The sequence below is a fragment of the Falco naumanni genome, chromosome 4, assembly GCF_017639655.2.
Source record: "Falco naumanni isolate bFalNau1 chromosome 4, bFalNau1.pat, whole genome shotgun sequence".
In the NCBI taxonomy this organism is placed as follows: Eukaryota; Metazoa; Chordata; class Aves; order Falconiformes; family Falconidae; genus Falco; species Falco naumanni.
In genome coordinates this window covers 82,870,980-82,896,607 of record NC_054057.1, presented here as the reverse complement: position 1 = coordinate 82,896,607, position 25,628 = coordinate 82,870,980, and the positions used below count along the sequence as shown (strand labels likewise).

The window sequence follows — 25,628 nt, the reverse complement described above, 5'->3', positions numbered from 1 at the left end:
GTAGAGTTTAATAAAATCATGTCAGATGAAGTGTCTCCTTCCTTTGTAATGACATGTAAAATTAATGTATTAAATTTCTGCAGCACTGTAAAATAACACATTTTCTTTCCTTCCATGAGTTGTTCTAGGCAGGATCCAAAAGTGCTGAGCTAGGGTTTCGTTCATTTTGGCAGATCCTGCTGTGGTGGGAGCTGGACAGACAGGAAACGCAGGCCTCTTAGCTGATTCACAGAACAAATTCGGCCTGTGATGATTCTTCTGCTTAGCAGAGATGTCTTTCTGACTCGGTGTAATTGGTGGTGCTCCTGGGTGTTGTGAAGAGGGAGGTACCAATGTCGAACGTGTGCGAGGTAGCATCGCCTCCCAGGGGAGTGGTTTGACTGTTCTGGTTGTGTTGCACCACAGTGGGCATGCTGAGCAAGGGAACAGAATATTTTTAAGGCTACTGCTTTTACTTTATCTTATCAGGTCTATTGGACTGTTTTTCCCTTTTTGTCTTTTAGATTTGGCAAAGCCTCCAGTAAATGAACCGAGGGAACCGGAACAGTTTCTAATGCAGGCACCCCAGGGAAATCCACTGCTGCTTTCCCACACCCTACAAGAACTATTGAGCAAGGATAGTGTGCAGGTGGAGCTTATACCTGAGAAGAAGGGTCTTTTTCTGAAACATGTGGAATATGAAGTTTCCAGCAAGGTAATGTGACCAAGCATTGTTTTTAGTGAGAATGTGTCTTCTTAAGAATGTCTGTGCAGCTGCTGTTGGCAGAGTCTTGACTAATTTGATAGATGTGTTGTGTGATGCTGGTTTTGAGTAGGCCAGTTGTGTGGGCTTAATGCAGTAGCACTGTGCTTTCTTGACATGGGCTTCTGCAGTATGGAGCATCTTCTGACTGAGGTGTGATGGATTGTCTGCTAGTTTACTCGCTTGAAACCTGAGCTCTGTACAAAAGCAGATGTGTAACACTGAAAGCCAGATGTTTTTGTAACGGATTGGTGTAGATGACTGGATATTTCAAACTGTTTTGCACTGGTGAAGAAACTGTATTGGGAGTGCTAAACTAAAATCCTTTATCAGCAGAAAAGGTCCTGCAAATCCTTCTGCAGAGTCTAGGCCACTTCCAGTTTACTTGCCCCCATCCTGACCTGTAGGTTTCTCTCTTTGGTATAAGAGAGAATTGAAGATGATATATCTTTTCCTACTTATAGAGTGGGCAATGAAATTGCTCTCCAGTAGCTTTTGTGTGTTTTTTCAAGAAGGAAATGTCATCTTCGAAGTAGACCATGAGCAATTTGCATATCCCAGGCCACCAAAACATCAGTTGTTGAGTAGTGCTCAAACTGTTGTAGTCACTGTTGTACATACTCAGTGACACGTTTGGGTCTCTTGTCTGTAGTGGCGTTTGGGGCTTTGGATGTTTTAGACTGACAAACTTACAGATGTTTGTGGCAGTTCTGAGGGGGAAAGGGCAGACACACTGAATGCTTCTGTGGGCTTTCTAGGACTTGGTGTTTATTTTTGCCTGTGATTTCAGGGCACAGGACTCGGTGACCCTGGTTGTCTCTGCGTTTTGAATTTAGGAACCCATTACCAGTTCCTTTCAGTTGCTGCCATCTCTCCTGCACTTGTAGCTGTAGAATGATACTTCCTCAAAAAGAAGCATAGCTTGGCCTTGAGCTTCATCTGAGATCTGCAACACAAATCAACATCCAATTTCAGAGCAGACAGAGGGCGGCCCTGTGGGCTGTGTGCATTGTGTTCCAGTTAGATGCTTCATTTTTGAAAATCGGTAGTGCCACCATAAGTGGTGGATGATATGCAATGCAAGTGTAGTGAGAATGAATGGTGTTGTGTAGTCCTTATTAGCTGCTCCAGTAGTTAAATCTGTAGTAATAATGTGGGAGGTTGTGGGTTATTTCTTTATTTATTATTTTTAAAGGATTTCTACTGAAGTGTCTTGTTCTAGTTGCTACCTAACTCCTTTTGGAATGAAAAAACAGTTTCTTTGGCCTTTTCTATGTATTGATCTAAGAAATGCAGAGTGAAGGACTAAGGTTTTAAGGGAACTTTCAATCTTTGTTTATAGATCTAACATCAGCAAGAGGTGTCTCTCTTGTGAGGTTCATTTAAAACATCAGTCATTTGGGCTAATACTTAACGTGTCACCTCTGGATTTGAAACTGATTTAGAGCTCAGGGACTTGCAGTACTTCTGCAGAAAAGAGCTGTCCCGAGCACTTTAAGAGTGTCAGCGCTGTATCTAAATGTTCTGTCTAATTTGGAAGACCAGAGAGTTTGAGGGAGTAACAGTATGTAACCACAGCAGATTTAAGGATATTTGTTACTTCTTGGGAAACCTCTTCCTCTCCATTTTGTAGTCTCTTTCATCTTGTGTGTGAATGAAATATTACTTCACTGAAAATCTTATGCTCCATAGAACTGTATTGGTGGGTTTATCCTGGGCTGCATACCAGGTGCCCACCACAGCTGCTCTACCATTCCTCTCCTCAGCTGAACAGGGGAGAGAAAACATAATGGAAGGGCCGTGGGTCAAGATAAGGACAGGGAGAGATCACTCACCAGTTACTATCACCAGCAAAATAGATGTGATTCAGGGAAATTAGTTTAATTTTATTACCAGTTAAATCAGAGTAAGATAAGGAGAAATAAAACCAAATATTTAAGTGCCTTCCTCCCATCCCTCCCTTCTTCCCAGGCTCAGCCTCACCCCATTTTCTCTCCCTGCTCCCTGCCAGTGGTACAGGGGAACGGGGAATGGGGGTTGCAGTCAGCTCATCACTCCTTGTCTCTGCTGCTCCTTCCTCCTCAGGGGGAGGGTCCTCACACCCTTCCCCTGCCCCAGCCTGGGTCCCATCCGTGGGGTGCAGCCCTTCAGGAACAGGCTGCTCCAGCCTGGGCCCCCGCGGGGTCACAAGCCCGGCCAGCAAACCTGCTCCACCCTGGGCCCCTCTCTCCATGAGCCCACGGGTCCTGCCAGGAGCTGCTCCAGCGTGGGCTTCCCATGGGGTCACAGCCTCCTTCGGGCACCCACCTGCTCCGGCACGGGGTCCTCCATGGGCTGCAGGTGGGGATCTGCTCCCCCCATTAACCTCCCCGGGCTGGGGGCACAGCCTGCCTCTCCATGGGCTTCCCACGGGCTGCCAGGGAGTCCCTGCTCCGGCGCCTGGAGCCCCCCTGCCTCCTCCTGCGCTGCCCTGGGGGCTGCAGGGCCGCTGCTCTCACATACTCTCACTCCCTTCTCTGGCTGCAGTTGCTGTTGCTGCCCGGTTTTCTTCCTCCTCCTTGGATCTGTTGTCCCAGAGGTGCTGCCACCATTGCTGATGGGGCTCAGCCTTGGCCAGCGGTGAGTCCGTCTTGGAGCTGGCTGGCCTTGGCTCCATCGGACATGGAGGAAGCTCCTAGCAGCTTCTCACAGAAGCCACCCCTGTAGCCTCCCTGCTACCAAAACCGTGCTACACAAACCCAGTATACTTGTAGTTAGAAGAATGCCATCTCTATTCATAATCAAAAGGTAGCTGCCTTTGGAGTCTTCTCTCACCATCCCACCACAAGACCTCTGAAGACAAATACATCCTTTCTGCAGTCTGGGTGTGTTTTCTTTCTTTTCTTCCTTTTGTTTTTAGTGCAGCTGATTGCAAAAAAAAAACAATATACAGAAATACTGCTGACTGTCCAAGCCTGTGTATTGATTTATTCTCCCCCTTTTCTTAATTGCAGAGATTCAAATGTTCAGTCTACAGGCGATACAATGATTTTGTGGTGTTCCATGAGATGCTGCTTCAGAAGTTCCCATATCGTATGGTGCCAGCACTTCCACCAAAGAGGATGCTGGGAGGTAAACCTGGGTCTGTCTTTCTTTTGACTAGAGGGGTCACTGTGCAGGTGTGATCAAGGTGATAACTGTTGAAGAGAAATGTTTAAAGACTGAAAGTCTTTGCTTCTGCTTGGCTCAGAAAACAGCTTTGAGGTTATGATATACAATTTGGAGGTGTGAATTAATGCCACCCTAGAAATTCCCTATAGGTAAGATATTAACGTAAAATTTCAGTGGAGCTTCTTTCCATGGAAGTTCAGATGTAATGACTTTTTTGGTAAGATTTGAGGCATAGTTTTGCACAAGAGCATGGCAGAGTTGTAGGTACTGTTTTTTAGGAAAATAGCTTACAATGATCAGTGCTGCAGTGCTATGAATGCAGAATTGCTACCATACTGTTGAACAGCTGTAGTATGTATTGTAGCATGTTGTTTTGTGAAGTGTTCAGAATAGAAAAGATTTGTGGAAATCTCCTCGTTTTTCTATAGCAACAGAAAATAGACATTAAAAAAAATATTAAAAATCTATATGAAAAGGCCTAAAACTGCAGAGGAGCTGATTGTGTAAAACCAACAAAATTGCTTCTCCAGTGAGAGCCTACTTGATCCTGTTGAGTTAATGTCGGGTTTTGACCTCACACACGCCTAAAAAGGACTAGTGAACAGTGGTGAGAAGTGAACAGCTTCAGCACTGCCTGTAACAGTATCACCTTGCACAGCAGCCTTACCATGCAGGCTGTGAAATTGCACTTTCTCAATTTATGTGTAAAAAGGCACCTGGCAGATGAACCGACTGCCTTAAAAGAGCGATCAAACTCCTGGTTTTCCTGTTCTAAAATGAGCTTGTTGATTGGCTTAGGATAACCAGAAGCTAAAAACTGAGGCTGGAATCAGAGTGTCAGTTCACTCAAGTATATTTTAGCTGTTAGAATAGGAACCAATGAAGTATCTCAAGACTTGAAAGCATGTTAAAGCTCCTTCAGGTGTGTTTTTTCAGTAATCTGAAATATTGATACTGGTTTTAAACATCTATTATTTCAAATGTTGCATAACTGTAAAAAATCCTGTCTTGCTTTATACTTTATCTGTGAAAGAACAAGCCTTTCACTGTCTGGTCTTCCACTCATGCTGCTAAACTTACCTTGTTTCAATAAACAATCAATGTTAGTCAAGGAGTCCATGTATTGCTGCAGTAAAGGGGAATTAGTAAACAGTGCGCAGAGCTGGGTGTGTAGTGAATGGGAACAAAGAAAAGTAACAGTGCTGAAAAGCTTCACTGTTCATATATTCTTATGATGGAACATAAATTGTGAAGACCTTTTTTCTGGGGTTGCAAAAACCTGTCTGTTGAATTTGATTTGATTCAGTGTTCTCAGCCAGAATTTCCAGAATTTCCACTTCATGCAACACTTGTAAGCAAAGTCACCTTCTCTGATTAATCTCAGTGGAGAGAGGATGATTGGAAGAAGCTACCAATATATATCATTCATCAGTCACTGTTATTTCCTTGCATTGCCGGTGTGTTGATATTTCTGTGCATTCACTGGTGTGTTTCTTCCCACAGATATTGTATGTTGAAGAAAAAATGGATAGGATTAGTTCCCAAACTGTGCTAGGAGTACAGTCCTTAATACAGTCCAAAACTGTGTTAAGGCAGAGAGTGATGATTGCCTTTAGTTCAGTGACTCTGCATATAGAAAAGTTGTGTAAGTGGTCTTGATAGAAACTACGAACAGGAGAAAGGAAATGGAATGGGTAGTTATTATTTCCGAACGGGTTAATAGACTGACAAATTGAACTGAAGGGCACAGGATTTGATGAATTAGTATAGGTGTGTGACTCTTGTGGCCTCCGTGGACCCAGAGCTGGATGGGCAAAGCTACACACTTTATATTCTCTGTATGCTTCTCTACTAAGTTACACTATTATTTTCATGATGGTCTGCTTTCATCCATCTGTCATCTGCTCTTCTCGTATTCGAGGATAGCAGCAAACTGAGGCAGATCTTGTAGGAAGTGTGTAGATGACATCAGAAATCTTCATGTAGGCTAAACTGTGAACAAAGCAAAATCAAGATCTGCAACCTTAATGACAGAAAAATCATTTGACGGGTGATACTGCACTAAGGGTTGTTATAGAGCAGGGGTCCTCAAACTACGGCCCATGGGCTGGATACGGCCCCCCAGGGTCCTCAATCCAGCCCCCGGTATTTACAGAACCCCCCCACCCCCACCCCGCCACCGGGGGTTGGGGGGGGAAACCAAGCAGCCGCAGATGACTCCCTGCCACTTCATCCACACGCCGGCCCCCTGTTTAAAAGGTTTGAGGACCCCTGTTATAGAGGGTCCATACAGCTGCAAAACCTAACTTAAAACTGAGGCAAAAGACTAATGCCCATTCATGATATGAGAATGTTGTCATGGATAAGAGCATTCCTTTAATTTCATTCTGTGCTGCATTCTTTCCCTTCAATCTTATTTTAGTGTAAATGTTCATCTTTCCTGAAAAACTCCAGCAATTTTGATTTACTGCCTTATTGCAGTGTGGCCAGATTGAAATTCTTCCTGTTTCAGAACGATGAGTGGAACTTTTTTAGTTTGACGAGTAAGGACTCTGGATGGATATACTGCAGATTGCTGTGCTGGTCTTCCAAAGTACTTTTTGACATCTTGTATGAAAAAGATGGGTACTGATCTTGAAAAAGACAACTGAAAAAAAAACCTTTATTCTCCTAGCCCCAAAATGCTTAAAAGCATGGAGTAGGGACAGATGAAGGTACAGCACACTGAAGCTAGTTTTTCAGAATAGTGAGCAAAAAACCCATAATAATTTGTGGGATGATCACCTTGAAAGTGGCAGTGATCTTTGCGGTGGTAAGAAGGCAGTGGGTTGTGCCCACGAGTCCGAAACAGACTGAGATCCCCTCTGGGGACCACCTGTGGAATTGATGCAGAGGAAGAAGAATCTTTGTATGCCCACAGTTTGTAAGTGGAGCCTTCAGGCTTTAGACTCGGTTGTTCATCCTGCTTTCCTGACCCACCTGTGGAAGTAACTACACATAGATGTGTATGCTGGATTTCAGTAAGATATAAAGAACCACTTGAAGGAGGATTTGTTCTGGTGGTCAGTGCAAAAGTTCTGTTTTAGGGAGCTGACAGACTATAGGTAACCAACCATTCTTTGGTTTTGTTGCAGTGCTTTAGCAAGGGTTATAAGTACAAGGAAATTATTGGACTGCGTGCTTTCTTCTCCTGAGCAGCTATAATGATGTGGTGCATCAATTAAAATTTAATGTTTCTTCTTGTAGCTGATCGAGAATTCATAGAATCTAGGAGGAGAGCGCTGAAGCGTTTTATAAACCTGGTGGCTCGACATCCCCCTTTCTCAGAAGATGTGCTCTTGAAACTCTTCTTGTCATTCAGTGGCTCAGTGAGTACTTGTTAGCAATAGCCTTGGGTTTGCATATCTCTGTAACTGCTTCGCTGGGCAGAGTTCAGAATTGCTTTTGACCTACAGATTGTTGCTTCTTGTGATGAGAATTTTCTCTCAGTAGGTATTTCTACAGCTGGAAAGTGAAAGGTAATTTCACTCAAGGCCAGGAGTACAGTATTTTGAAAATGATAACTGTTCTTAGGGGAATATGTATAATGCTTTTTCTTAAATTAAATATAACCTGGGTAAAACTGTATCTGCTAAGTTGTGCCTTATTGTTGCTATATGTCCTAGACCTGTGTGAACTGCTGTGCATTACTTAGTTCTTTCATGCTCATTTGATTCTGTATCTTCTCCAGGATGTACAGAATAAGCTAAGAGAGTTGGTCCAGGGAGTAGGAGATGAATTTATGACTTGCAGATTAGCAACCCAGGCCAAGGTATGTATGTGAATTTCTTGCAAAATATTGTTCCAGTTTCAATGTTGCTCTCCTCCAGGTGGATCAGTTATGGCATTTGTTGAGTGATGGAGACCTTAGGTAGGAGACAGTTGTTTCTGAAGTTTGAAGAACTTTAAAACTTGTATTTTTATCAAAAAGATCAAATAAATGTTTGCCTCTTAAGGGCCTGACATTTCTAGCTAAATGCTGGTACATGAATATGATGGAGATTACATAATGAATCCTGCTCAGAACATGTTTCTTGGCGATGACTTGTACTTGCATAACAAACTCACTCACATACTGTACAATTTAAAAGCTAATATCTAGATTGATGTCTTCCTCGTGTATTCATGCCCTCATTCTGTCTGTCGTTGTCTCCCTGTGGGAGGGTAATTTGGACTGTTATAGAGAAGTTAGTTAAGTTCTCCGTATATCTGTTTATCCCAGTGATTAGTGCTGTGGTGATTTTTAAATAGACATTCGCTGTGTTCATTGGGCAATTTTAAAGCAAGTTGTTGTTCAGGTTCCTGCAATACTAGCAGAAGGTTTTGCAACTGGAGCTTAATTCAGGCTTTTACCAGTGATACACAGGTCAAAAAGAGCTGAACTTTCAGTACATGCTTGACTTTGCCGAGCTGGCAGTTACTAGTAGCGTCAGATCAGAACCTGTGAGCTTGAAACCTCACAAAACCCATTTTAACTGCATAGTAGAATCACAGAGTTTGCCAAATCTCTACACCTGGTATTTGAACCTCATTCTGCCTCTGCAAATTAGGAGTATTTGTATGACATCTGACTTGGACACCTCAATTGTGAAGCTAATCTGTTCAGGGTTGTTACAGCATGGCATGAGAGAGCGTGCGCGAGAGGGAAACCTGTCTCTCTTCTGACTATATGGTATGCCCACCGTTAACATATGTGAATGTGCATCTGATTTGTCCACTATTAATCTCTCTTGTGTTTCCTTAGGACTTCCTTCCAGCTGACATACAAGCCCAGTTTGCTGCCAGCAGGGAGCTCATCAGAAATATTTATAATAGCTTCTATAAGCTGCGGGACCGTGCGGAGAGGATAGCTTCTCGAGCCATTGATAATGCCTCAGATCTTCTCATATTTGGAAAGGAGCTAAGGTAGGTTGGCAGGAAGAGGATTTGCTATTGTGAACTTTTCTGCTGTTCTTTCACAACTGAAAACTGTTTTAAGGTTTACCTGCAAATGGTCTGGTAAGAATGGGCATTTCAATGTATGTTGTAGGTCATAATAAAATTTTTCCTACTATAAAAGAAGAAGTTGCATGCTTTCCACTAAGGTTATGTTCCATAGAGAAAGAGGAAAGAAAATACAATACCTTGACATTCAGGTGCTGGTTTTAGTGGTTTTCCCCCCAGTATATACACAGCTTTGTATTTGTGATCGTGCAGTAGTAGCTTAGCACTGCACGCTATTTAAACAGATTTTAAACTCTGAACGGCTCTCTGCAAATAAGTGTATCTGCTTAGTGGAATTTGTCTCCTAGATTTGAATACTGCTTATCTCCTCCTAGTGCTTTGGGCTCAGACACTACACCGCTTCCTTCCTGGGCTGCATTGAATAATAGCACATGGGGGACCCTGAAACAAGCCTTGAAGGGTCTGTCTGTTGAATTTGCACTTCTGGCAGATAAGGCTGTGCAGCAGGTGAGTTCTTTACTTTTTCCTTTTTTTTCCTTCTTTTTGTAAAACAAAGCGAGCACATTGCTGTCTTTCATCTTGAATCATGAGCTCTGTTGGACATAGGCACTCTAAAGAGTTGAAAGGAAAATAGTAGTCCAAACTCACACCCTCAGCCACCAGCCCGCTTGTTCAAGCTTGTTCATTCTTCAAATGAAGAACCTGGACTGTGTTTAAGTTGGGGAAAAAATATAATGGGCAAGGGAAAGGAGGGAAAAGCCTGCTTTCTATTTTTATTCCAAATGGTTATTGGACAGGTTAAGTTGTACTACTGTACTGAGCTGTCCAGAAGTCCTGCATTCTGTTTTATTAATCTGCTACAGAGAATCTGAAAGAACTAATTTCTGAATCAAATTTTGGCATTCATGTTCTTAAACATTACATGGGAGTCTTTCAGACAGAAGCATCATGTTCCTGTGTAAGTGTGCAGTGTGATAATGACTGTTAAAATAATGTGAGAACATGACAGTCTGGAAAGGAAAAGTAATAGTGATAGTTTCTTCTTCACTTCATCTCATTGTGTTAAAATACTCAGCATGCTTTTATAGATCCGTCAGACCAGGTCTTTTTCTCCAGAGTTTGTGCTCTGGAGAGCTCTTTTGATGCAGGAGAAAAGACAGATTTTGTAAAATAAAAAAAACAAGTAGTGAAATTTGGCTTGGTGTCTCATCTCTGACTTCTGATGCATGAACTGTTATGGGGAACATGCAGGTATTTATAACTTTAATGGACTAGTTATCTGGTAAGATAACTACAAGATGAAAGATTGGAGGAATCTGCAAAAGCAAGAAATTCCAGGCAGAGTGAGCCAAAAGAACTGACACACAGGACTGTGAAACTAACTCTTCTTGTTAGAATGATCAGTCAGTTGGAAAAGCTGTTCCTGCTCCAGTCAGATCTTTGTTCTGCTTGCTGAAGACTTAACATGCCAGTGCAATCTGAAAGATTTTTGATGTGCTTGTGTAAGTGTTGATATGCCCTTGAGAATACAGTGGAGGGCTTGCACGGTGTAAGGATGTGAACTGTGATGTTGATTCTTGCCAGGCTTACATAAAATGTACTTTTTTCCTTGTTTTCTAGGGTAAACAGGAAGAGAATGATGTGGTGGAGAAGCTGAACCTTTTCCTGGATTTACTCCAGTCCTATAAAGTGAGCTCTGCTGTTCTTCTGCCAATGAGAAAGTTGTTTAGAGCAAGCTTGTGCTTTTTAGAGGGTGTAACGCCAACTGGATGGAAAACTGTCTGGGAGGCCAGTTCAGAGGCAAACTGGGCATCTGGCAGAGGGAGGGGAGTGGCTGTTGGCCGTAGCTAGCTCTGTAGCCTTACTGATCAGCTCATCTGGTGACAAGAACTTGCAAACAGCAAATGCTGTAAGGAATTTAAAAATATGACTGCTTGAACTATATGGATCAGCTAACCTTTTTTTCAGATTTGGCTGCTTTTGAGTCAAAGCAGTGAATTAGATCACTAGGGGTTTGTTCATGGAGGCGTGAGCTCAGTTACAAATGAAAGAATTTCTGTTAATATTAATCTTCTCGTCAAAGGCACTTTTCTTTAGAAGCACCTACTGAAACTGTATGTGGCAGCCTCTCCTGCCATTCCCAGGCCTGGATTGAAATAGGACACTGGCAAGCTCTTACCACAGTTAATTGCAAGCACTTAATATTGAGAAGGAAGCAAGAGATAAGAGGCCTGATAAGATCCAAAATGTTGGCAGAAGTGATGCTTCAGATTGCCTCTTAAGCTCGCTGGTCTGGGTCCAAGCAGTTTTGTTTCTTGAATTCTTAACTGCCAACATTTTTTGACCCTCTTGAAAGCAAAGAAACAAAAATCGACAGCATAGAAATTACGTAAAGTGTGACTATGCGTTTGTGTTCCTGACGTACTTGGCTTGTGTGCTTGCTGTCTCTTAGCTTCCACTATGTACCTCTTTTTTTCCTTTTCCTGTAAAGGACCTGTGTGAAAGACATGAGAAGGGGGTATTGCACAAGCACCAGCGAGCCTTGCATAAGTACAGCATGATGAAGAAGCAGATGATGAGTGCCACTGTGCAGAACAAAGAACCAGAATCTGTGGAGCAATTGGAGTCTCGGATTGTGGAGGTAGGGCAGGTGCCTGGGAGAGCAAAGGGCAGTACTGGACTCCTGTAATGGTGCCACTGTGTAGCTCGGCCGTATTTGCAGAAAGCCATTAGACTGAAAGGGTAACCTGTGCTTTGGGTAATTTGAGCTACCTGCTGTGCTGCACGGAAAATGCGTTTGTTTTCCGCAACACTTACTACTACTGGCTCTTTGGCAACATGTCATTTGCAGGAGCTGTGGAAAGCAATAGTCTGCAGGATGGGAAGTGCAGTTGTTGCCATATCAAATGGGTTCAGGAACTGCTTGTTTAGGGGTTTGGTATGTGCTTGAATTGCTAGTATGGTGAGGAATGCTGTTTTCTCCTGCTGCAAGTGAACCTCCTTGGCACCCTCTTCCTGGCAACGTATTTCACAGAGTTTCTGTTCTTTCAGCAAGAAAATGCTATCCTAACCATGGAGCTGCGGAATTACTTCTCTCTATATTGCCTGCATCAGGAGACACAGCTTATCCACATCTATCTGCCTCTCACGTCTCACATTTTGGGGGCCTTTGTCAACTCCCAGATCCAGGGTCACAAAGAGGTGAGTTCTTCTGGACTGTATTCTTTTTCCCAAATTACAAATGAGAATTTGAATGCGTTTGCTAGGTGAATCTGTTTTTTGTTATGCTGCACAGGAATTATAGGACAAGGAACAGCTTCCTGGGTTTTGCTGGAAATTCAAGAGCTCCCTTTTATTAACCCCTAAATAGGACCTTCAGCATTCCCCATATATAGACTTTCTTACGTTCATTATATTAGAAAAGTCTCTTCCCCTTCAGCTCCCTTCTTTCCCTTCAGTGAAGGAGCTTGACCAAGGTACGGGAAAATCCTTTCCATGCATGCTCAGTAAAACGTTCAGAGCACTGCATTGTAGCACCAGTCTGAAAGGGACAATCTGGGTCCACTGGGCTTTCCCAAAGCACTTCAGCAAGTTTGTGTTGTGTTTTTGAATACACTGAAACTACTGCTAAAATGGTGTGGTGAGATGATGGCCTTCTGTGTTGTCATACCTGTCTTCCCTCATTTTCTACTCACAGATGAGTAAAGTTTGGAATGAATTGAAGCCGAAGCTAAGCTGCCTCTTCGTGGGATCTAGCAGTATGCCAACTCCACCATTGTCACCTCCAGAGGGAAACTTCTTCTCCAATTAATGCTCTGAGCATCTAGCATGGAGCAAGAAGTGCAGTCAATGAAGGGGTGGGACCTCTACCTCCAAATGTTAGAATGAATCCTCCAAACAGCTTTTTTTTTTTTTTTTTTTTTTTTAAATACTGCTGCTTTGAGCTGCTCTCTGATTTAGACAGACTGGATTTGGGGCAGAACATACAGATATAAAGACAATCTCTTAATTTTTAAATACTCTAGGGCAGAGCTGATGTTCATCCTGCAGACACTCTTCATGGGGTCAGGATGTGACCTGGTGCAGTGAGTGCTGCGGTGTTGTAGCTGATGCCTCTGCATCTTGTACTAACAGTCCTTGGATGTTTATCTGCACACACGCTGACACATCTCTGAAGTGCTGAGATGAACAGGATATCTGAAGCACTTGTTTGTAGTAGAAATGGATTGCCTTTTAAGCTAGGGAGATCCTGTGTTAGGGACATGCGTGCATAAGGAAAGCTGAAAGCCATCCCCCCCACCTCATTGATAGGTGTATGGATTTGATTTCTTCCTGCTAGACCTTAGCACAGAATACATGAATGGGGTGGTTGGATTCGTAACCCAGCTGGGCAGGGGTCAGCGCTGCTGTGAGATGGTAATTTTCCCAGCAGGGCTAGGCGGACTGTGCTGTCAGTGTGTTTCAGTTCACAGTGGCAGGACAGCCTAGGCACTTGCTTGTATTTTCCAGTTTGGGACCAAAGACAACTCGGTTCAGGAACTGAGAGGAGTTTGCCTGGCATAAATGAGAAAATAATTGAATAAAACACTGCTTAATTGTAAACCACTGCCACTATACGAGCAGAACAGCTACAAGGTAGCTTGTTTATTTTCTTCTGGGGGTTTTGACATCCATCTGTTGAGTAGCTGTTCAGGACTATTGGAGAGCTGCTGAGCCTAAGGCTGGTGTTTTCTTTGGTCTAGTATCAGGTGAAGTATCCTGCTACACCAGCAGGCTGGGACACAATGCTGATAAAGTTCATCAGTACTTATCAGGATGTTACTGTCATTCTTTTTTCTGGCTGTGGGTAGCATTGGAGTGTGTTTGTGAAGGAGGGAAGACAATGAAGTGACCGTTCTCTAACTCAAAATAGCAGGATCCTTGGTAATGGGGTTTTCAGAACAATTTGTGACTCTGATAAAGGGACTAAACATTGTCCATATTTTACTTTGTATCTCTGGTGACTTTCCCTTAGAGGTAAAGGGTAGGGGGAGGAGAACTTGCATGTTTTGTTACCTTAGGGGAAATTGTGCATATCCTCCAGAGAAGCCGATAACAAGAGAACTGCAAGTGTATGCAGCAAAACTCTGCGTGAACAGACCCCCCTGAACTTAACTTCTCTGGGGTCGAAATAGCTGCCAAAGGGGAATTTGAGACTTGGCTTCTTAGCGTTTTCTTTGAGCGGGTAAAAAGGAAGCACGTTAACAAGGATGAGTGCTCACTGTCCAACTGGAACCATTACAGTATTTTCCCATTGAGGAACTTCCCTATTAGCAGGAAATATATTTAAATCATCCAATCACAAAAGCTTTTTTCTTTTTAATTTAGAAAATTCAATGCAGCATGAAGCTGCTCTTAGTCCAGGTGAAAATTATGGGTTAGTTCCTTCAGCTAGGAGCAAGATAAGAAGTTTCTTGCCCAGTTTCATGAGACTGTCATAACCATTACACATACCCTTCAAAATGTGGTAACGTGCATTTATGTGGGTGAATTTCTTGGGTGCTGAGCCTTGAAGAGTATGTAGGGTATCTTGTTTAACAGCCTTGCTGAGAATGTATTATTAAGAGCTTCTTATAGCAATTTAAACGTTAACTCTCTTCTGAGTCTTGCCTCACTGTGTATTGGCCTTGTCCAGCGAGAGAGATTAACTGCAAATGGCTGCGACAGATCTGATTCTCTCTCCTGAAGATTTCCAAAGCGATGCAGAAGAGATTCTGCTCACAAGCTCAAGAGCAAACTGGCTGGGGAGGGAGATGTTTCTACAGTGCAGTAACAAGATACTGTCTCAAGAACGGCACAAAAGGTTTTTCTGCCTGACCTTGTCTTGATTAGGAAGATAGTTTGTGGTGTGGAAAGCGTGTCGCCCTGTTTTTAAATGCTCTTTGCTCCTAGCACCTTTAGAAGGTGCTGACTGGTTATGGCCTGTCACTTGGTTAGTCTTGGTACCCATCCTCACCACATCAGGCAAGCAAGGCTAAATGAGGGAACAGTCAGACTGAAAATACTGTTATGTTTTGGGGCAAGATCTGGTATCTGTATGATGGATCTTCTGTGTAGTTTGTCTGGCTGGGGTAGGTGACTGGGCTATGTTCTGTAGGAGCATTTGCAAAGCATTAGCCCGAATGGAACTTCGTACTTCTCACATGTAGAAAAAAAGTTTCAGTTTTGGGCTTTATTTAAAAACAAAAAACCAGAAAAACACCAAAACCACATTTGGGCTTTAAACTAACTCCTCTTTCCTGTTCTGCTTCAAAGCAAGAATTCTGCAGTCCAAATGCGGAGACTAACAACGATAAACAGAGACCACATGACCTATAAGAAACTGGAATTATGTTGTTTTGAGAGAACACCCATTCCTCTGTTGTCAGCCCTTGCCTCTTTGAGGAGAGCAGTTTTGGGGATGAGGTTTTCTTGTCTTGGTTTTACTCTGTTCAAGTAGTATTTTGAGAACGGAGGCCTAGTATTCTCAAAGCTGATACAGCTAACAGCACTTTCAGAGTTCATTTCATACTGAACTGTCAAGCTTCTGTCTCATTCCTAAGTACATGGATGTGCTATTTCACACAACCAGTAGTTTGCAAACGTTATTTTTGGGAGACTAGTCAGTGTGCAAATAGCACTGTGATATTTACCTCCATATGTGAGGGATTTCCTTAGTGTTTTTGTTCTGTTTAGTGTAGGGATCTGTCAAGACTCGGAGAGCAGCATCAAGTACAGCTTCCTTCCTCTAGAGGAAAGCAGCAGGGAATCAATCGAGATGACTTCAGTTGTCAGTCTCCCCTAGTCAGTGTAGGGGAAACAGTTCTAGTTACCTCCATGCTATTGCCTTCTGCAGCGAACAGCCTAGCTATACGCAAGGGTGAGAACAAGACTTAATGCGAGCTGGTTCCGTTGCTGGTGGCTGGGTAGACTGCAATAAACACTAAGCAAACCAGAAGACCAATTGAAGAGTGCGTGCTGCCTATCCAAGAACTGATGCTCCTCCAAGATGTAGTGCCAAAGAGTTAATGTGCCTTCTTGAATGGAAGCTTTCTGTGTATTGCTTAAGGTCACGGGGACTTTCATGTGTGCAAAATAGTAACGGTAGAAAAGGCCTCGAATTGTTCTGTCAGTGTCAAATCTGTCATGGACATACCTGGGCACTAAACAGCCGAGAACCTGAACTTTGCCTGAAAATTATTTTATCAAAAGGGCTATATGCTTTTGTCACTCCTGAGATCTCCTCTGCTTCAAGCTGTAAAGTAGCAATATACAGGCTTTTTGACCAGTATTGTGTGTTGAAAGGCTTTCCAAACTATATTTACAGTACAACCTTAATCTTTGATCCTTCTTTCTCTCTCCTTCCATCTTCCTTACAAGTTGCTTCTCCTAAGTTGTAACATATTTTCAACAGTGCCTTGCTGCATCCCAGTGCTTTTACTCTTCTACTTTGCTAATGCAAGGGTATAATTCCTGCACTTTGTAACAGGCTAATTTACAATTTCCAGTTTGAGCTGTTTCCTAAAAGACAAAGATCACCAGCTGGGGACAGAACTTACTTAAAACATGCCAATCTCCATAGCTGCAGCATGTTCACTACTCTGACACAAGCTAGAAGTCAGTGCTGGTGAAAGCATCTTCATAAAGGGATTGAAGTGACTGCAGAAGAGGGGATAGCAAACAGAAGTGCAAGCCTGAGCCGCACTTGTTCTTTTTCTGCCTGAACTCCTGGAGGAACAGAAGGCAATTTGCTCCCTCACCATGCAATTTACAGTTTCTACCAGGAAATAGATCAAGATAATGAAACAGGTATCGGCTGCCAGTCATTCACTTTCCTACCACACAGTAAGCTCTTACGCCCTGTTACAAGCTACCTATCCCCTTGTGCTTATTTTCTCTCCTCTACTTGCCTTGAAGCCAGAAACCCTTACTGCTATGTCAGAAGCAGAGGTGAGTATCAAAACCCCTAAGCAGCACAAAAGGAAAAGAAAGATTCTAAGGTGTTAGCTCGAAGTCTGAGCTGTGGCTTACTGAGCATATGAAGAGGGGCATTTTTGAGTGGTATAAATTATTCAGAACTGCTGGAGGGAGACAAGAAGAAACTATCTTGTTCAGAGGGTGTGAATTTTGCCTGCCTGGAATATCCTGTATCTTTGCTTTGCTCAAATAGCCTTATGTATGAAGCACTTTATCCAAATGCAGGAATTAAAGAACTATTACTACAACTGGTAGACTGGAAATGTTTACAGATCCTATATTACATTCCAAGATTCTATCTGTAAGTGTTTTATGTGTTTGTAAAAGTGTTCAAAACAAAGAAAAAAAAAAAACAAAACTTGTGTAAGAAGTTACATATGTGATGTGTTATTTCTAACAGTTTGATTAAGCTTTTGCTGCCCAGTGTGCTGTGTTGGGCTGACCTGAATGCTGAACAGGTCACCTGCTACCAACACGTGACAAAGCTTGCAGCTATACGTGGTGGCACTTTGCAGCATGGACTTGCTGAAAGTTGATTTTGTTCAAAATATTTTTACCTGAAATGCTCAAAATGGTTCAAGGTCAGGACAGGATCTGCAAGAGCGAAAGCAGGGCTTGAGTAGGGCTGTACATCTACCACTGACTTTTGTTTTCTTAACTCCTACAACCTTACATTGTGTTCAGCTGGAGCATCCTGAAGGAATCTCTACCTCAACTTTTTTAAAGGCTTTCACAGCACTGGTCAAGCCTCACCTTGGCCCTGAAAGTAATGCTGAATAGGGAACTGTATAGAAACTGGCAGAGAAGATAATTGATTGTGCTGCATCACAGTCCATTTAATGTTTCTGTGAAAGAAAGCCAACTTCTGAAAGGCCCTTAAACAGTCTAGAAGGTAGCCAGCTGCTTACAACAGAACACCACATGCTTCTACTGAAAAAGTATTTTTAATCTTTAAAAACATTTCCAGCTACAAGGGAAAAACCTAAAAAGTCAGCCACCTGTGAAGGGTTAACACTTAAGTTTTTAATAGCTGCAATGCATAACCACTGAAGTCTACCACAGCCAGGGACTTCACAACATGGAAAATCTTGTTACTTGTATTTCTGCTCTCGGGAAACCCCCTTGTTTTCCTTACTTCCCAGTGGCCTGGCAAATAAGTCTCCTTTGCTGGAGAGTTGAGAAAGGAGACCCTTGTAAGTAGTACTCATGGTGTCCTAGCCCAATGTGGGCAGCAGCATGTGGGCTGGATACTTCCGTTTTCTTAAACTTCCTCCACTTCTTTCAGGGTGTGCTCCAGGATAGTGTCTTGTCCCTGGAACTTAAAATAGCCACGAAACAACTTTTTCTGAAGCACCAGGGGAAACCAATAGATATCATCTGCCCACATGTGCTTGAATGGCACCTCATCCAGCTGAAACCACTGTGGGCGCATTTCTGGTGGGAGAAAACAGAAGAATTTTGCATGAGCCTTTCTCCTGAGTTTTTTTTTCTGCCTAGACTTGGAATACCTGTCAACAAGCAGCTTCCCTCTAGAGCCCAGCTCCTCCCTTCTCAAAGGGATTTTGGTATGAGTAGTTCTGTGTTTCTTAAGAGCAATACTGTCTCTGAAAAGAATGCACATCCTTCCTTCCCCTCCGCTACCTACCTACCGTCACTTTCTGTTGGCTCTCCGTGAAAATGATCTGCCCGGAAAATGTGAACATCCATGAGTTCAGGGTTGCCCACAAATTCAAACGTGATCTGACCCATCTTCTGCAAGGTGTCCACAGTCAGTCCACTCTCCTCCAGGAGCTCCCTGTAGGACAAGACATAGACCTCTTGACATGAAAGTGAGCAGTGGGAGAACAAAAAGGCAGTCATTAGCTTTACTCAGAGATTCAAAACACTTCAAGCGAACCAAAGGTGAAAGCTGCACCTGTAAAACAGAGCCAGGCACAGCAGAGTTCCGGCTTGCACCAAACTATGAACCTGCTTACATCACACTGGAGCCAGGTCAGATGGGCTTGTATGTTACCTCAAGCTCCTAAAGGCTGGTAGGAAAATATGTTGGAAGGGGAAGATTCAGGAAAATTGATTGTTTAGTATAATTTACATTCCTTGCAATGTGGCGATCCTTTCTGAGATAAGTGTGAAGCAGGCTAACCCTCATATGACTGTAGCTGGATGTGGCTTAAGAGCTCGGAGATGCACTTCACTTGCACAGGCAAAAGGTTTTGCCAACTTCAAGCTAAAGCTTTTAGAATTGTGGGGAAGCAGGTCGTAACTACTAGAGCATCTACCTATACTTGTTACAAAATTGGCTACTGAGGCTAACTGAAGCTTATTTAAATAACACTACACACTACATAAAATCATTTGCACACAGAATGTTAGGAATACAGTCTCAGATTCAAATGCCATATAAAAAATACAAATTAATTGTGTAAACTTGCTATTTCTGCTCCTTGGAAGTACAGTGAGCATAAAGAGAGGCTAGAAGGCAAGACTTCCGAGAGCACTTTTAGAGACTTGCCGGACAGCGCTTTTCCATGCATCACCTTGCACAGCTACCCGAAGCACATTCAATTACTTGCTCTGTTTACCACTACACACTTAGGGCTTTTTTTGTTTTTACCTGCCTCCAACAGAATCAGCACAGCTTGAAGTTAGTCGTGGTTTTTCTAATGTACAAAAATCAGGAATACTTTGAAACAGTGTATCTTCAGCTGAGGTTAATAATTAATGTTGTTGCATATTTGGCAGTAACAATTTTAAAATGTAATGGAAATGATCTTTAAGGCTCCAGCTTTCTTTGGCATCAATTTCATGGATCCCATCCTTCAAAATTACATCCCAGCTTAATCTTCCTGAGAATCTATGTCAAAAGTGGAAGCAGTTTTCCAGCAACAAATCTAAAAGCCTCATTTTACAGGCTGCGATAACTGAACAACAAAGCACAACACTGCTATTATTCTCCAAGCAATTTATCTGTCAGCTGTTTGGCTCCATATATAGGAAATGGAAACATTATGGGTAGAAAGCTAGAAATAATGAACTAGCTAAATGCTGCCACACAAGGTGTGCCACTGAGGAGCTGCGAGTGCCCAGGTGCTCACAGGAATGTGGTGTATCCAGCAGAGGATGGAAATCTTACCAATACGGGAAACTTGTTCATGTTTCAGTTGAATATTTAACTATCTGTGCTGTGAGGACACTTCACCTTATGCTGCTGCAAACCCAACCGAGACAGTGCAACACGGAACCACAGCCTAACACCTCAGCTCCGAATACAGAGCAGAGGTGGTGCAAGTTCAGTTTGATTTGGACTGTGTGACACTTCCTGGAGAAGAGCTGCACCCTGAGGCAGCACTGCAACAGCGGTGGTCCACCAGGAAGGTGGGCTGTGTGTCTAGCTGGCCCTGGCTCTGGCGACTGCTTCCTGCCCAGCTGACCTCAGTGGGAATCAGTTGTGTCATTCTGCAGGAGACTCCTACCAGCTGTGTTGAAAGGGATGAGGATTGGACTGGTCCACAGCAGCAGGTGGTGGCTGTGCTGTGGCACATTGCACTTAAATTGAAACTATTATCACTTAACATTTCAAATGGACTAAAGCTCCAGTTTCTAACTCTGGGCTAGCACAGACAAACACGCACCTAGGAGATCAAATGCTAAGTTAAATCATTAGCTTTACAGCACAGTCAGCAGCAGTGTAAGCCTAGCAAATGAAGACTTGCTTTAAGTAACAAAACTGATCTCCCTCCTTCCACTCAGGGTTGGTAAATTACACAACCAACCATGATGTAAGCATGTACGTTACATGGTACGTTAACACCGTGCACTGCTGGGTGCGCATCTGCACAGAGGGTCCTTCCGTCCCCTGGATGCGCTCACCACAGAACCCCGGTGGTTGCACCAGCACAGCTGAGGAGACGGTTCAGGGCAAAAGCTGTTAGCACACCAACATTGATCTTCCTGCAGGTGCGAGGGCAATTCTGGGCATGTATCAGAAGGTAAGGAGGTGGCAAAGTGAAGCTTTGTATCAGCAGCATTCAGGTAAAAGAGTGAGGTACCTAATTTTTAAAGGCATTTCACAGTTCAGCTGTGATCTGCTATTTCATTTTAATGACTAGGCAGAAGAACTTCAAGAAATCAGTACTAAAAGCTTAAAAAAACGGTACTGTACCTCTGTACTGATGGAACGCAATTCCCTAACTCAGCATTACGCTTAAAAATGTCACCATGCAATCAAGTAATAAATTTCCATGCTGCCTTTCATAAAAGACCCCTGAGAATTTCTACTATTCCGTCACTGTTTTCACACAGTACTACAAATGCTACTGCAAAGTTGCAACTGCTCAACAGCTTCCAAATTTAAACAATAAACAGCTTCAAAATTTAAGTGATAGGTGGTACACTTGCATAAGCTGCACTTCTGCTATGTAGCTGTAATTCAACTCTGCACCTTTCTGAACAGTGCAAGAACCTCTGTCCACCACTAGAGGAACAAGTCTCAGTTTAAATCAGAGTCCAGGAGATGGGAAGGAGGACACTTGGTAACTTCCAGTTAGGGACTGGACGATAATTAAAGGTTTGCAGATGACAGGCAGCGGGGAGCAATCCTGTTTCTTTGTGCATTTGGATGAACCCTCATCACCTGTGCAGCAGGTGATTTTCTCTGTTCAGAGGAGGCTCATGACTGCACGGGTGGGTAACACACTGGTTACGCTATGAGGAGGGTGTTATTGCTCAGCTGAGCTGCGGTAACCCCACCTGCAGCCCACCACAAAGGGTCTAACGCCTCCAGGGCCCAAGCTGTGCCCCAACACTTGCCTCTGCCCGGGGCAGTGGCCGAGCCGGGCCAGGCCTCACCTGCGAGCAGCCTCCTCGATGCTCTCCCCCGGCTGCACCTTGCCCCCGAAGCCGTTCCACAGCCCGGCGCCAAAGCCCCGCTTCTTCATGCCCAGCAGGACGCGGGGCGGCTGCACCACCAGCACCAGGGTGAAGAGCCTGGTCGTGCACATGGCTCCTGGGCGAGAGGCGAGGAGCTGCACCAGGGCCCCGGCACCCTCAGCGGGGAGGCCGGGCCGCTCCCCCGGCCCAGGGGGCGCAGACAGCCCCTCAGCACCCCCTCCATAAATGCCTGGTGCCCGCCACCCGCGGCCCAGACCTTGGTCCCCCAGCGCCTACTCCTCCTAGTGCTCCCCACCGACCCTTGCTCCGCTGCTCCCCCTTCCCAAATCCCTTGCCCCCAACAGCCTTCCCCCCAAACCCCTGACCCCCCCGCAGCCCTTCCCCAAACCGTAAGCCGAGACCCCCCAGCACCTCTGCCCAACGCCCGCCTTTCCCGCCTGCCGCCGCCTTTTCCCCTCAGCACCGGCCCGGCCCTTCCCGCGCCGCCGCCGCTCCCGGCCCGCCCCCGGCCCGCCCCCGGCCGCCGTGAGGGACGAGGGCGGGCTGAGGCGGCCGCCATGGCGTGGCGGGGGGGCGCCGCCGCTGGCAGGTGCGTGGCGGGGCCGCTGAGGGGATCCCAGGCGCCGCGCCGGGCCGCCGGGTCCCGCCCTGAACCGGGGATCGGTGGGGCGGCCCCGGCGAGGTGCGGCCGTAGTCCCGGCGCCTGAAGTTTTTGTCAGGAACGGGTAACGGGCCATTTGGGTTTGTCGGGAATGCTGGAACGGGGTTCATTACCTGGAAAGCGACGGTAGCAGCGTGGCCGCAGCCGGGAGGGAGCCTCCGGGAGCTGGGGTGGCCCTGCTTCCCCTGAGGGGCTGATGGAGGCCGCCCTGGCCCTTGCTGGGGTCCCTTTGCCATATTGCGCCGCCGGCGGCGGAGCGCGGCCCTCCCCCCTTCCCGCCTCTCCTCAGGTTCCACCCGTGAGGCCGCAATCAAACACGGCCCTTCTCTTGTGGGTAGACCTGGTAGCTAAAGGTGCCAAGACTCAATTTGCCGGCTTTTTTTTTTTTTTCAGCCCGGGAGGAGCTGTATTCGATGTTAGAATTAAGTACTATGGAGACTTTGGAAATACATAGTGGTTATGTACTAACTGATTCTCTTGCCTTTCATCCCGGGCAGCTGTAGGCGTTTGGTGAGCAAATGTCTACACACCACGGGGAGGTTTCAGAAGAAATCTGGGACTGAGCACAGGTGGTTGCAGCGGCATTTGAGGGACCCCTTTGTCAAGGCAGCGAAGCAGCAGCATTACCGTTGCCGAAGTGCGTTCAAGTTACTGGAAATTGATGACAAGCTTCATATTCTTCGTCCGGGGCTTTCTGTTCTTGACTGTGGAGCGGCACCTGGTGCTTGGAGCCAGGTTGCGGTACAGAGGGTCAACGCCTTAGGTACCGGTAAGCGCATGTTTTTGGCAGGCAAGATGGGGATGATGCTCATCTTGAAGTGTGTGAGAAGGTTCAGCTGTGTGGTGGTGGTGTGGGGAAGGGCATGGGTACTGGCAAATGCCAGTCACCGATAGAAGCCTGAAGGTGTGTGCCTGTGTGGCAGTGAATAGTGACTCTTTGTATCATCTGGAGAAATCATATTTGCGAAATAAAAACTTGCCATGTGGTGCTGGTGTTCTGATTAACTGTTGTGGGGAAGATCCCTTCATTGTGTTCTGAAATTGGTGTGGCCTCCAGCAGGTAACTTGGGTTTTCTGAATTTTTATTTCCCTTCTTGAAAAATGGTAGTAACCACTACGTCCATTTTATGTGTGTTACGCCATTTATATTTACAAGGTAAGGTGTTATCATCTGTACTATTGTCCAGGATATCTGGACTGTCAGTCTTGAAAGAGCAGAAGAAAACCAAGAAAAATACCCCTTGCTTATCCAAAGTAACTGAGTTTTCATGTCTTGAATGGATTAGCTTAGAGCAAACCATCCATCCGATGCACACAGCAAACTCTCAAAGGACGAGACGACCAGACATGGCAGGTGATACGTCTTTTGTTTATTGACTAACATGGCACTCATGCATATGCAGGTTGTTTGCAACCACTATGAGTATTCAGGGTGTCATTCATTTTTATAATCTAGATCCTGCTGTCCCCACCGGCTTTGTCCTTGGTGTTGACCTCCTGCGGATTTCTCCTCTGGAAGGAGCAGTGTTCCTGTCAGAGGCTGACATTGCAGACCCAAGCACGCTGAGGTCGATTCAGAGCCTGCTTCCTGCAGAGAAAGTAGATGTTATCTTAAGCGACATGGCACCTAATGCGACAGGCATTAAAGAACTGGATCATCAGAAGCAGATCAATCTGTGTTTAGGCCTGCTGAATCTGTCCCAAAGTATTTTAAAGCCAAAAGGAACAATGCTTTGTAAATTCTGGGATGGATACGAGTCACATCTTCTGCAAAACAGACTGAAGGAGCAGTTCCAAGACGTGAGAACTATAAAGCCTCATGCCAGCCGGAAGGACTCTGCTGAATCTTATTATTTGGCAAGACTGTACAAAGGGAAATGAAGGCTGAGAACAGCAGGTTATCGTAACAGGTGATCAAACATTGATTGGAAATCTGAATTTGGCATGTGTTTAAAGAATAAATCCCCCCATCCCTGGGAAAATCTGACGCAATTCTGATGAAGTACATCATGCTTTTCAAATACAAAAATAAACCAGGGTGGTGTCCTACTGAGTTTATCCACTAACTATACAAGCAGAGACATCCATTCTAGCTTCTTACCTGTGGAGAAAAGTGTTGGGTATGGAGAGGAATAATCTGAAAGGCAACCTGTGGGGCTGGCATAATGGAAATGAAAATAGAACAGTGATTATATGAGTTTTTAATGTATGCTTGAAAATCATTGCATTATTAATGTCATATATGAGACTAACCATCAAGGTGGTTGTCAGAATGAGAGGGGACAGTGAGGGGAGTTTAAGCCAATTTGTTGCCTCTTCATCTTTCTTAAAAGCTGGTGCAATTTATTAGCACATGTAAAAATAGGTAACGTTTTTATGTGTGTCGGGATCTGCATTGTCTCATGTACGATCTGTAAGGCAGCCGCTCGGGGTATGCGACGTGACTCTGGAATATTCAGCCTGATGGCTCTACTGCATTTTCTAAAGACAGGTTATATTTAGAAATTGCTACTTCATGGTACTCATAAATCCCGTAAATGACAGGAGGGCAGGGTCATTGCTACTGAGAAGATAATTTCCCCTGTGTTTTCACTAATGTTTTGTATTTGAGCAATGATGTTTCTCTAGGTGAAATGGCAACATGTTCCCTGGATCCTAGACACGGAGAATTACTGATTGAATTGCTAGAATTCTGTTTGGAAAAATAAATTTAGCCACTGCCTTTTCTGGAAGTGACAACTTTTACATTAAATAGTGCTTTTATCAGACCGACTGTGGCATGAGTTGTAAGATGGACTGGCAGCACTGACTTTTTCAGGCTTCCAGGTCTTTCTCCTTATAAATGTTTTATTTGGGGTGACTTACAGATTTATCAACTATTAACTGCTTGAAACTGCTGGATCTCCAGACTGAACGGTGTGTGCGGAAGCGTCAGCCCAACAGCCTGAACCGGGGCGTTGAGTGTTGCTTTGTGTGTTTGGGAAGGGGAAAAAATAACATTGGTGTGCGCTGCTGGGAAAACTGCTGCCTGCGACTCGCAGCGGGAGCTGGGGCTGGCTCCTCCGGCTGCAGTGGCGGTGGGGCAGGACGGCCCATGCGCGGGCAGGAGCGTTGCGGCTCCGTCCCGGGTTGCAGCGGGGGACAGTGCGGTTCTGGCGGGGTGGGTTGCGGAGAGGCGGCGGGGGGAGGCCGAACTGGAAGGTGCTT

The 25,628-nt window shown here is 44.7% G+C and overlaps 3 protein-coding genes across 7 annotated transcripts in view; 2 read left to right on the top strand and 1 right to left on the bottom strand.

The window, feature by feature from the left end:
• The window catches only part of SNX8 (sorting nexin 8), a 28,996-nt gene extending 11,767 nt beyond the window's left edge, over nucleotides 1–17,229 (top strand). For all 3 annotated transcript variants that reach the window (XM_040592778.1, XM_040592779.1, XM_040592777.1), the window contains 10 exons: nucleotides 504–694; nucleotides 3,736–3,853; nucleotides 7,139–7,260; nucleotides 7,623–7,703; nucleotides 8,676–8,836; nucleotides 9,250–9,382; nucleotides 10,496–10,564; nucleotides 11,367–11,516; nucleotides 11,927–12,076; nucleotides 12,573–17,229. In XM_040592778.1, coding sequence (XP_040448712.1) covers nucleotides 504–694; nucleotides 3,736–3,853; nucleotides 7,139–7,260; nucleotides 7,623–7,703; nucleotides 8,676–8,836; nucleotides 9,250–9,382; nucleotides 10,496–10,564; nucleotides 11,367–11,516; nucleotides 11,927–12,076; nucleotides 12,573–12,686 — 1,289 coding nt within the window. In that variant the 3' untranslated portion in view covers nucleotides 12,687–17,229. The remainder of the gene's footprint in view (nucleotides 1–503; nucleotides 695–3,735; nucleotides 3,854–7,138; nucleotides 7,261–7,622; nucleotides 7,704–8,675; nucleotides 8,837–9,249; nucleotides 9,383–10,495; nucleotides 10,565–11,366; nucleotides 11,517–11,926; nucleotides 12,077–12,572) is intronic.
• NUDT1 (nudix hydrolase 1) lies at nucleotides 14,489–22,642 on the bottom strand. 3 transcript variants are annotated; one of them, XM_040592784.1, is made up of 4 exons: nucleotides 22,535–22,642; nucleotides 21,719–21,875; nucleotides 18,520–18,665; nucleotides 14,489–18,304 (listed from the first exon to the last, which is right to left on the bottom strand). In XM_040592784.1, exons 2-4 carry the CDS (start codon nucleotides 21,868–21,870, stop codon nucleotides 18,132–18,134), a joined length of 471 nt encoding a protein of 156 aa, XP_040448718.1. In that variant the 5' UTR covers nucleotides 21,871–21,875; nucleotides 22,535–22,642; the 3' UTR covers nucleotides 14,489–18,131. The 3 variants fall into 3 exon arrangements, with proteins under 3 accessions (XP_040448718.1, XP_040448715.1, XP_040448716.1); XM_040592781.1 differs by lacking the exon at nucleotides 22,535–22,642 and adding an exon at nucleotides 22,172–22,235; XM_040592782.1 differs by lacking the exon at nucleotides 22,535–22,642 and adding an exon at nucleotides 22,172–22,231 and having other exon boundaries at nucleotides 21,719–21,894.
• MRM2 (mitochondrial rRNA methyltransferase 2) lies at nucleotides 22,280–25,189 on the top strand. Its single transcript, XM_040592780.1, has 3 exons — nucleotides 22,280–22,349; nucleotides 22,919–23,190; nucleotides 23,878–25,189. The coding sequence occupies exons 1-3, from the start codon at nucleotides 22,318–22,320 to the stop codon at nucleotides 24,300–24,302; spliced, it is 729 nt and encodes a 242-aa protein (XP_040448714.1). The 5' UTR covers nucleotides 22,280–22,317; the 3' UTR covers nucleotides 24,303–25,189.
• Nucleotides 25,190–25,628: the final 439 nt, after the last annotated feature.